At 30.7% G+C, this 12615-nt stretch overlaps 1 protein-coding gene across 1 annotated transcript; it reads right to left on the reverse strand.

Annotated features, from left to right (window-relative positions):
- Nucleotides 1–1861: 1861 nt before the first annotated feature.
- On the reverse strand, nt 1862–6861 carry LOC127063879 (uncharacterized). Its single transcript, XM_050994147.1, has 10 exons — nt 5671–6861; nt 4536–4625; nt 4299–4403; nt 4087–4155; nt 3890–3955; nt 3687–3809; nt 3520–3585; nt 3291–3359; nt 2647–2835; nt 1862–2338 (listed from the first exon to the last, which is right to left on the reverse strand). Exons 1-10 carry the CDS (start codon nt 6859–6861, stop codon nt 2063–2065), a joined length of 2244 nt encoding a protein of 747 aa, XP_050850104.1. The 3' UTR covers nt 1862–2062.
- Between the last annotated feature and the right edge of the window lie 5754 nt (nt 6862–12615).

The following is a 12615-nucleotide window of genomic DNA, read 5'->3' on the forward strand; positions in this document are numbered from 1 at the left end:
TATTTACGAAGTACATATATTATCATTGATTCGTATAGATAGTTCTTTCGTTTCTAAAAACGAATACATTCACAGATTGATTATTAACGATTTTTTTTACCAGTTTACTCGTTAATCGATCAATCATACTTTGTCGCTTCGTCAAGAACCACGAGAAGATACTTAAATTAATAATAATAATAATTTTTCTACATATATTCATTTATATATATATACATAAAAAGTTAATCTATTAATTGAAAGTATTAATATGAATATATATGATAAATTATATGGAAATCATGTGCAGCGATGGACATATTCCATAGTATATGATAAAGAATAAAAATTTTATATATGTTTAGATATACACGTACATACATACATATATATATATATATATATATATATATATATATATATATATATATATATATATGTACATACTTTGTTGCAACAACTCGATCGCTTTCTCCAATCGTTCGTCGATTAAACATACTTATTTCCTACTTGTTTATCGATCATTATCGATCGTAAAATTATAAAATTATAATATTAAATATGCATGATTAACTATAACTTTAAAAGCAGAATAACGTTAAAAATTAGAGAGTATGTCTCTTATGATTATTGTCACCACATGTAATAACATTGTCAAATAGGAATCACCTTCTTTTTCCTGGTAAATAAATAAGACTTCTTTCTCGAGTCTAGTTATCCGAGTAATATCGTTCTCCTCCTAAGCTCGCGATTCCGACAACGAGACTATCAATTTCACTTTATGATTTCTCTAACACGCATAACGATATATAACGTAGATACATAACAAATACACATACATGTAGTAGTTCTCATAACACGTTACATAGGAGACAAACACGTTCTAAAGATTTTTTATTCGGCGTTACGTGAATGAAAATTATTCTGGGCAAACAGGACGAGACGATTTATTGCTTCTTTGCTTTTTTTCTTTCTTATTTCTTTTATTTTTCTTTTTTTTTCTCCACTTTGATTATTTCCGGGTTTCCTTACTCCGGAAGCATTTTCTTCGTTACACGTTAGTAACTATGTATCTAAGTATACGTCTGGATATAAACATATATATATATATATATATATATATATATATATATATGTATATATATATGCACCTATATGATCGAGAGACATGTCGCACGCGAGCAAATCCGCCCCTTTTAATAGACGGATCTCAATTCGACGTATGCGTGTACGTATTTATGTATTTATATCAAGGAAACTCTTTTCGTCGATGTTCTTTAATAGATATTGAAAAAAGAAATAAAAAAAAAGAAAGAAAAGAAAAAGAAAAAGAAGATGAAAGAAAACGAATGAAATAAGAATTTAATAAAACGTCACAGAATGACGTTTAATAAACTGGGACAAAGTGAAAGTAAATCTTTGATAAAATAACATTCGTCCTTGTATTATAAATTAATCCGATAATCAGATACGTACGTATGATAGATCCAGTTTGTACCAATGTTTAATTCTACATGTCAATGGCAATGAATTTTATATTATATATCTGATAACACAATTTGGTATATGCACGAAATTTATCCATGATTAAATTCAATAAATTTTATACTTCGTAAATTGATAAATTTTTAATATTGTTACTACTATTTGAATAAGTTGATCAGTTTCCAAGAAAATATCTATTTCGTAATGATTAATATTGAGATAAGATGAATTGTTTTATTCCTGTTATATTACAATGAAAGAAATATTGTAAGTACGTGAGTGCGATACGCAGAAAAGATAACGAACAAAAAATGGCAATCTGAAGTCGGCGTCATTTTTGTATATTTCTAGTGTTTTTCTTTTTTTTTTTAGTTTTTTTCTTCTAACAATAATAATAATAATAATAATAATAATAATAATAATAATAATAATAATAATAATAATAATAATAATAATAATAGCACGATTCTATTAAAATGATCTATCCTTTTGAGACTTTTACTAATTATGAAATATAAAACGACATGTGAGTCCAACAAATATCAAGATTTTCGATAGTCGAATAGAAATGAAAAAGAAATGAATGAGTAATTGAATATTAAATAATACGTTTCTTCACATTCGTTTGCCTTGGCGGTGGTGTTTGTCCAATTGGAGAATTAGCATAAGAGTTATAAGCGTAAGGAGGTGCTCTTGTAGTAGGATATCCATAACTTGTAGGTGGTCCATAGGAAGGTGTTGGTTCTTGCGACGAGGCACCTAAGATTCCTGTCACTGCTTTTAGAAGGGATCCGACTAATTGTAGTGCACCGTTGATTATGCCTTTGATGGAAGTTCCGAGCAGATTCGCGGGATTCGCCATGTTAGCTGGTGCCTGTAAATCAATTTAATAATATCACTCTTCTAACGAACGGCATAAAGATGAAAAAAAAATTGTTTCATACAATATTTCGTTCGATACTGAGATTTATCCTAATTACGTTGAGTTTTTCTTTGTTTTATAAATATATTTTTCGTAACGTCATTAAACTTTTGAAAAAAAGATTTTAAACGGAATTAAAATAATATAAGATGAATCATTGTTAAATATACAATCAAGCTATTATTACTTGTTTGTTTGTGTGTGTTTAGACTATTTATTTATAAGTCGAATTGAAATAAAGTAGTTAAATAATTTCTTACAGGACCATATCCGCCATAATCACCATAGCTGGTAGGTGAATATGCAGAATCCTTGTGACCATCGCTTTTCGATGATCCACTAAGCCCAGCACTAGTACCTGCTAGGAAGCCTGACACGACTGTACTAATTAATGTCGATAAATCGAGTCCTCCACCGCCGTAACCACCTTTTCCAGGAACTGAAATTTCCTGGAAGTATACGAACGAATATAAATAAATGTTTCATCTCGTTTATATTAAAAATCAACGCTGTTTGATATTTTCTTTACGCAAAGCCTCTTCTCTAAGCGTAAACGAATGTAAACAAGCGTTAAAAACTAAATAAGATACACGATATAATAGTTGTAAATTATGACATGATATGACGAATAAGCGTCAACGTTAATATATATGATTCGATGCGTTGTTAGATGCAACAACGAAGATTAGAAAAGAGTCAAAAAGAAAAAGAAAAAGAAAAAGAAGAAAAAAGAAAAAAGAGAAGAGAAAAGAAAAAGAAAGCAGATCCGTCGTCTTTTATTTAGGAACAAACGATGTGCGTAAAAACGTCACGGGTTAATCGATCCTCAGTGTGAATTGCGAGAATTTTTATTATTAGTAACAATAACAGATTTTCAATTTATTAAAAAGTTAATGGTGCGTACTTTGCTTAGACTAGCAACGACCCCGGCAATTAAATTCGAGAGGGGTGACATTTTTCCTGGTCCGGTTGGCTGCAAAATTATAAAGAGATAACCAAAAAAAAAACAAAAAAGAAAAAAGAAATAGAAAGAAAGAAACATATTCATATTAATTAATAAATACGTATATAAACTCGTTTATCACATTCGTTTATAACGAGTTATTGAATTTAAAATGGTGAATCGGTATTACCGTACTCAATGGACCTGCCACGGACTTTACCAATGCCGATAAAGACGATCCACCTTGTCCGTAAGGCTAGAATCGTAGTAAAAAAAAAGAACAAAACAAAAAATAATATTAAATTTTTTAAATGTATGATGATCAAAGGAATAACGTGATCGATCTCGATATCTTACGGGATTGCTCGAATGACTCAATGGACCGATCAAAGGGCCGATCAATGGTCCTATCAATGGTGCTATCAATTGAATAAGTGGTCCAGCTATAGCCGCTACGTCGCTTCCTCGTCCATCCTTACCCTGAAATTAACTCTCTCTCTCGTTCTTTCATAATATCATAAATATAATGATAGTTAATATTCTCGATACGAACGACTTACTCCGCTGAGATTTAACAAGATCGGTACTAGGGCCCCAGGAATATCGACACCATCTTCTCCGTCACCCTAAAGTGAAGAAGAAAGAAAAGAAAAAAAAAGTACAAAAGAAAAAATGTTAACACGAAAGAAATAGAAATAAAATTCTCATATCTTTCATATTTATAACGTCACCTACGCTATATGAAAGAATAACTCACTTCAGAGAGTCCTTGTACCAGAGGTATCGCAGCTTGTAAAACCTCAGCCAGATCTGTCTCCGACTCTGGCTAAAATTAGGATAATCTTTAATGAATGTAATAAGGATTAAAAAAAAAGAAATAAATAAGTTAAATAAAAAAAAAGAAAAGGAAAGATCTAACTTTCGAAAGAGATTTAGGACATTTTAGAGAGGACGATCGAAATAGCTTACGTCACTGAGATCTTCTAAAATCGGCACAGCTAATGGCAATAAATCAAGCAAGGATTGTAATGATCCACCCATAGTGTCGTCATCGTCATAATCATCGTCATTAATCTGAAAAATATAAATTACCTCGATGTGATCGAGCTTTTTCTCATTTTATTTTATTTTATTTCATTTTATTTCTTTTTTTATTTTATTCATCTTTTTTCTTTTTGAAAAAAAGCTCGAAACAATCGATCGTACCTGTTGTTCGAGTTCCGGCGAATCAGAATTAGTTTCATTAAGTTCTTCCTTCGTTGTTAATTTTGTTAACGTGGACTGAAATATACGGAGAAATTAACGTCACTCGAATGAAATTATCACAATTCGAATGAGCAGGCATAAAACGCAGCAATTGGATGAATCTAGACAGTTTGATATAATTATAGTCGCATATATAATTATATATAGAATATAATAAACAACTATATATATATAATAACTTTTATTTATAATTGTTATATATATGTAATAAATAGTATTAATAAAAATAATAAAAAAGTAATCAAAATTATACTTCCTTTCCAAGCTAATTATCGATAAATTTCACACCAGTCACATTTTTATCCTCTTTTCCTTTTCTTTCGTTTCCTTTCTGTTTCATTTTTCTTTTTCTTTTTTCTTTTTTCCTTTTTCTTCCTATACACACACGCGTTCGTACCTATGACGTGGCATTACGCAACTATCGCTGTTCCCAAAAAAGACACTCCTGCTGATCCTTGCTTGAGTAATCATTGACGCTCCGAGAAGTTTTAACGAAAAAGATGCATACATAATTAAAGGATAGATTTTTCGAAATGTTATTTTTCGAAATTACTAATACAACGTAACGTTTCGCTTTCACATTTGCTCTTATGAAAGTCATCGTTCACATTTTATTTTTTGTTTATCTTTTTGCTTTTTTTTCGAAAATAACGAAGCTCATAATCTTTCTTTTTAAGAATATTCCTTTGCGAACAATATATTTTTAACACGCTGACGCTGAGCACTCATCGTCGATGTTTCGTCGCAATACAATTCTATTTACCGTTTTTGCCAATAGTAACAAAAATCCTTTAATGGTCGGAAAGTAATTTGTTGTTTGAATATTTAAACAATTACGTAATCAATGTTCAATAAAGTAAGATGATTTATATATTTTTATGTAAACATTTCAAACGTAACGATGTCTGATCTTTATATAGATAACTTTCTTCTTGCCTCCATTCGCCTATGCATTAAAATACAGAATACAGCGTGAACGTCAGCGTGTTAAAGATATTCAAATGATTGATTTTTATTGATCTTCGTACATTCAAGAGAGATAATGTTTTTATTAAAAATAAAAAGAAAAGAAAAAAGAAAAGAAAAACAGTGATAAAAGAATTACCTCGTTATAAGCTGGAGCGATTTGTACCTTCTGCGGCTTCATACCTTTAATGATCTTCGAAATCGATGTGGTTATCTTCGCGTTGGTGTCGTTCTGCGAATTTTTTCTTAAAATTTGAAGAAGTTGCAGGAGTTCACCGAGCATCGTAGGCTGTCGTCTCTTTTCGTCCTTCTCTTTTTCGGTCTCTTGCCTAACGTTCTTCTTCGAGCCATTATTGTTATCTCTCGTAACGAAATCATCGAATATCACATTTATTTGACCGTCCTGATCGATCAGAGTATAATTCCTTTCGAAATAGGGAGGAAATTCGTCTGGTGGATCCCTCTTTGGTATGACCAAGAGATTTTTCGTTTTATTAGGTGGTATAGTAGATTCGGTCGATTGTTCTCTCGTTATAGTTATCACTGCCTCGAAGGGTACGCTTATAAGTGGTAGAATAGGATCGGTCAAGTTTCTTTGTAACGTCGTAAAATTATTAAATCTTATCGGCGACGATAATTCAACGGGATTGTTAAGAAACTTTTTAAGGGATAAATCATCGTGAAACGTATTAAGACCGAAATTATTAGAAGTTAAGTTTCTTTCGAGATTATCGAAGAACAAATTCCCGATGGATTGTTCTTGTTGTCTGTATCGTGAATCTATTCCAGGATTGGTTACCGGCACGGGAAGATAAGTTGCTGCTGGAGGTACAATGACGTCGTTCGTGTTACGTATCACCTCCTCGTCGTTCAAATCGTAAGTATTCCTTGTGCCAAAGTTGGGATATTGCGGTAAGAAATTGTTATTTTGTTTGACACTATTTAATCGTGGAGGAGGTTGCAAAGGTTCTTTCGATTTAATATCGGTAAATCTCGATGAGGTTTGACTTGAGGTTTGTTGTTTGAAAGGTTTCTTCAAACGATTTTGATCTGTCGTTCTCGACAACTCTTCCTTCACCGACGATAAAGTTATATTGATCTTCGAGGCCATCAAACCCATAACGTATTTTGCCCAAGCTATCAGATCCTCCTTCGTAGCTATCTTAACGGGCAATTGAATCTCCAAGACTCTTGGGGATTCGGCAAAACCTGCCTCGTCTCTTCGTCTATTCTTTCCCTCTAGATTTCTTATCGGTTGACCTATTGGCAATGACGTCGTCAAGTCCATCCCAATCAACATGATCAAGAATGATCTAATCACGAACGAGCGGAACATTTTTGTTTACAAACTTGAGAAATAATATTCTCTCGATCGCCGATTATTACGTATTTAACTCGAGGTCAATGTCTATGAACAGCATACTACACGATCCCGTAATCGATCGCATTATTCGCGAATTCGACTATGATGATATATATATATATATATACATACATATATAAAATAAAAAAAAGAATTTGTTCCTTCGTTTAGTCTAAAGCTCGTTGTTCCAGCGGTCATGGAACTGAGCGGATGCACGACTCATGTCCCCTTTATAAACGAACGATAATAAAGGGTTTGCAAACTCTTCCCTAGTCGTAGAAACGTCCACTTTTTTCCATGCACTTTGCGTCCACCTTGCCTGAGTCCATTGGCATTCCTAATCATAGTTCACGTGAAGCCGATCGGGCCGATTGCGCTCACTTCCGTCGTTACGTCCGTGTCAGGATAGATAGAAAGATAATTACGCGAATACGAGCTATAGATTCTAATATAAGCAGCAGATATAGGATAAACCTGATTGATGACAAATGCTGTTTCGTAAGGGTTCAAACTTTCAAGTACTGCTAAAGGATAATGATGAAATACGTTGCTAAACGTATCTCTTTCGTTAAGAAATTCGTTTATCGTTTACCGTTAACCGTTTATCGTTTTGTTTCATTTTACGACTTTCCAATCGGTGATACTTAAAAAAAAAAAAAAAGAAATAAAGAAAAAGAAGAAAAAGAATACAATCAAGAAATCGTACTGCAGGAATATGATTGATACAAAAAAAAGAAACGTTTACTCATTGTTATTAATGATTGGATTCTTTAACGTTTAAGGTTGATTGGCGAAATAGAATTTAAACGATTTCTTTGTTACAGTAACTCTTAAAGGTCTAAGAGGTATATTCAATGAGATAATTACTTTTCACAGATGTGGCAATGATATTGATCTTGAAATTTCTTTACAATGAAATAAGACAAAGAGAGCTTGATTAATCACGAACGTTGTTAGTAATCGGTATGTGATTTTTGCATTAGAAACAGAATAGGGCCGTTATGTACGTTAATCTCCCACGCTAATGAAAGTTATTCTTACTTTACTCGCTAAGTGAATGCAAATTGTGTATACCTATGGCTTTCTATACTACTCTGGGCTTTCTCAAAGGGGTTAAAAAAAACAATGTAGACAACGAAAGTTCTGCGAAAGTATTCTAACAATGATTCAGGGAATCTAATACATTGCATCTACGATTGAAACGAGTTTTCCAGTGGTATGTGACACGTCTGTCACCGTTAGATCGGTTACTGACCAGCTACAAACAAGTTTATCGTAACCATAAACGATCATGCTCGATTACTGCCGGGAATCATTTATGGTATAAAAGTTTTCAAGGACAAGAACTAATTTCTTTTAGAAAATCATACTTAAAGACTTTCATACAGTTCATGCACATTCATGAAGCTTATAATATTTGTACATATATATGCATATGTATGTGTGTATTAACTTTGCTTTTTAAGGAAACTGATCACGCGTATTACATCGATCCTGACATTGGAACCATCGATTTCAAGAGTTTCTATTATATTTCTTTCTATTTTTATTGCTTTCGCATCAACGCTCATTATGTTACGTTCAATAGAGAAAAATAAACAAAGTTTTAATCGTATAACATTAGTATTTCGCAGAGAAATGTAATCTGTAATATTATCTATAATTCGTATTGAATATATCAATTTATTGTTAAAATTGAAGCATGAAATTTAATGTAAAAATTAGCTTCATTTTTTCAAACATTTTTTTAGATAGACGGAATATCTGTTTCTTTAGCTTAAATTTTATAAGCGGATACTGCCGCATCCGTTTAAAATTTATGAGTAATTTTGATAGAATAATAATAAATTTTCTTTATATATTATATAACATTTTTACAAATTTCGAAGTAATTTTTTTAAGAACTGCCAAAAAGAATATATCGTTTTTTGTATAGTAGTTCTGAATGTACATGTATAATAATTTTTGTACAGTAGTTTCGGACGTTATATTAACAGCAAACTTTACATTGACGGCAAAATTTATTTGCTCAAATTTGCGAAAGATAAGAAGAATTAGTAAAACTGTTATTTGTTATTAATAAGTTTATTCCTTAGGTCCCAATTACGAACACCACACAGTGGATTGAATCGAGTATTTTAGTAAGATTTTGGCAAAAAGTGACCTTCCTTATATGGATATCTACTAAATTTGTATTGTCTTAAATATTCATGAATTTAAGAAATGACAAAACTTATGTAGAATACAAATTTTAATTATATCAAACAAAGAAAGTTATAAAAATACAAAACCTTATTTGATACCAAAATTATGTGACATAAATACAGACATAAGTTCTAAATCCGATTAAGATTTAATATAACAAGTAAATGTAATTAATTGTTTGCGAATTACGTAAAATGCAATTTATTATAAAAAAAAAACAAACAAATAAATATACAAAATACTTTTTACGAATGAAAAGTTATGAATTTTTTCTCGAACACTCATATACATGCGACATTGTGCAATGTTTTAAACATTATGTATTATACATGTATGTATTATAATATGTACATGTCTATATATACATACATACGTACATATATATATATATACATATATACATATACATATATACATATATATATATATGACTTTTTCGAGATCAATTGATCATATTCACCATAATTGAACACAATGATGGATTAATTGGATTGATTTCACGATATGCTAGTAATAACAAAATTGAATTATTAATGTTTTTATAATACATTTATAATAGATTTATTAAGAAGATGTGTAGAACAATACTTGTTTTATAATCTTTTTCAGAATTAATTAATAAAAATATCTGATTAAAATATTGTATATGATTAAAATATCTCATAAAAAATACAGGGTGTCCCATAAAACGAATTAAAAATTATTCCAGTTCTGATTCGATAGGAAGACATCTTATTTCATATGCTGAGTATTTATATCTAACACACGAAATTATGAAACGTTTCTTAATAAATTATTTGTCATTTCTTTTTTTTTTCTATTGCCCCTAACAATTGAGATATTTAAGTGGCCCTTAATTTATAAGTATATATATGTATATATTTACACAGAATTTTATATAAAGTGAAGCTTTCCTTTTATTAATGACAAAAATCGCAAAAAATTACATATATATATATATATATATATATATGTGTATGTATGTATGAATTAAATATTACTGATGAAAACTTCTGATGAAAAAGCTTATGTAATGTAAGTCGAGAACTTGATATGATGTGCATGTATGCAATATGCAAATGCATATCAAAAAATATATCTTGATTTTGGATGTTTAATCGAACAAAATTCAGGGGAACCACTTTCACTTTTCGTTCTGGTTTGTCCAAATATAAGTCATATCTGCCATGAAATTTGTTCTTCTTTTTTTGTTTTCTTTAATGTATATAAAATAAAAAAAAGGAGAAAAAAGTGTAAAAAAAAGAAAATGAAAAGGAACAACTGTAAGCATTTTATTTTTTTTCTTTTTCTTCATTTCTTTTTTTCTTTGTCTAGTTGCATAAAAGGACGATCTTTTTATCGACGCGCATATTCTTATCCATCTTTTCAAGGTTTCTTAATTCAAATTACAAGCAAGTACTTACGTACTACTAGGTTTATTTCTTTCTTCATACGAGGACACGCGCTCTCCTGCTATCGTGCGTTACGCTTCGAGGTTTGTAAACGTATAAATGTACGCTATAGCAAATACGTCACGGAGATGCTCCGTCGAACAAAGTAAAACAGAGCAGGGAGAGAAAATGTGAATATACCATGTGGCTCTTGAGACTTTCCATTGCGAAAATGTTCGTCAGTACGAACTTGACTACCGTACCAATTGTGTGTGCGACTTCGAGAATCGAACGAGTTTTTGTCGATTGATTAGTGAACAAAAAAATTTCGTTTATTTATTTATCATCTTTTTTCTCCGACATGCATCCTCTTTCTTCCAACATGCATAGGTAAATACAATAAATAAAATGATCATTCTTACGATTCATTAATACGGGATATTTCTAAATCTACATGTTTCGATATCCTTTGATGTTTCGTATAATAAAGTAATAAAATGGTGGAGAGGGTAGAAGAATGTAAAAAAAAAGATCATAGATAGAGTAAAAAGAAAAAAAAAAGAAGAAAAAACACGTCGTCGTTAAAAGGCAACAGCAAAAACTGGTTTTCGTAATGTTCACACACGTGAACCTATATGACGTTCGTTTAACTACCGGTCTCTCTCTCTCTCTTTTTTTCTCTTTCTGTCTCTCTTTCCTTTTTTTTTCTCTCTTTCTCGACATATGTATACCTTTCGATTTCTTGGTGTTCACGATTGTTACAACATTCGATGGTATACTACAAAAGAAAATAATCTTCGTTAAATATAAAATGTAATCTGGTCGATCGAGTTCGTGTAATATCTTCGACATTATCGATCGATATATAATCGTTTTTTAAATGTATCAAATATGATCTTTATAATGATAAGGTCATTAGAAATTACGATAATGACAAAGTTTGAAATGACTTCGCTTAATAAAGGTGTCTCCGTCTGGTGAACGTTTATGAAAGTCACATACATAAGTCTACTAAGTGTTACTACTGTTACTGCTGCTGCTGCTGCTGCTGCTGCTGCTGTTACTATTACTGCTGTTGCTGCTGTTGTTACTGCTGCTGCTGCTGTTGTCGCTGATCGAGGACTCGGACTTTCGAGTCCTCCGCGTCCGGTTTGACTGTCGGTAAAATCGTGACTTCCCATGAACTCCCGCTAGAAAAAGTACTTCCGTTAATGAAAAAACATTAAGAAAAGAAGAAAAAAAAGAAAATGAAAAAAATTTCATCCTTCAACCTTCGAAATGAATTACTTTCCCCTTCTATTATTTTCATTTTCTTTTTCATCTATCTTTTCCATCTATCAAAGTCGAGAAACTTCAAGATAGATCGATACTCGGCCATGATTTTCCTTATAAAGGAGCTTACCTGTTTAAAAGAGGGAAAAAAGAAAAGGATATAATAGTTCTCACATATTTCCGTAAAAATATTATATTAGTAGTTTTCATAATAAATTTATATGCAAAAATATATATATACATATATATATATATATATTTATATATATTTATTTATATATTTATACACATACATATATATTTCTCTCTCTTTCTCCCTCTCTTTTTCTGTCTCAGTTGCATATAAAGCAAGCAAGGTTAACAACAATCGCGTCAGTGATTATTTTCTTTTAATCGATAAGTCTGTACGAATAATTTTACTCCAACGTTACTTAATTATATATATATATATGTTTTCTTTTTCTTTTTCTTTTCCTTCTTCTTTTTTTCTTTTTGTCTTTTTTTGTTTTTTTCTTTATTTTTCTTTTATATACGTTTTAAAAATCTTGTATTATCCTGTCTAACGAGATATCAAAGTCGAGTAGCTTTTTTCTTTTTCTTTTTTTTCTTTTGAATCATCTATCATTATTTCATTGTCTTTTATTGTCTTTAAGTCTCCATCGATCACAAAAAGATCGATAAATAAATAAAGGTCTATTTACAAATATATTGTAACCTGATCGAATATTATAACAAATTTAACGTTTGTGATCGAACGTTACATTTGTTATAATATTTACGTTTATAATCATGAAATGGCCATTCTTTTCTTCAAACATTTATA

Source organism: Vespula vulgaris, chromosome 5 (genome assembly GCF_905475345.1).
Source record: "Vespula vulgaris chromosome 5, iyVesVulg1.1, whole genome shotgun sequence".
NCBI lineage: Eukaryota > Metazoa > Arthropoda > Insecta > Hymenoptera > Vespidae > Vespula > Vespula vulgaris.

Excerpts from the sequence above, each read along its gene's own strand:
- LOC127063879 (XM_050994147.1), bottom strand. The coding sequence starts at position 6,861 with ATGTTGATTGGGATGGACTTGACGACGTCATTGCCAATAGGTCAACCG. Across the intron at positions 3,586-3,686 it reads TGAGTCATTCGAGCAATCCC|CCTTACGGACAAGGTGGATC; the intron begins GTAAGATATCGA and ends CTACGATTCTAG. Across the intron at positions 2,836-3,290 it reads TCGTTGCTAGTCTAAGCAAA|GAAATTTCAGTTCCTGGAAA; the intron begins GTACGCACCATT and ends GTATACTTCCAG.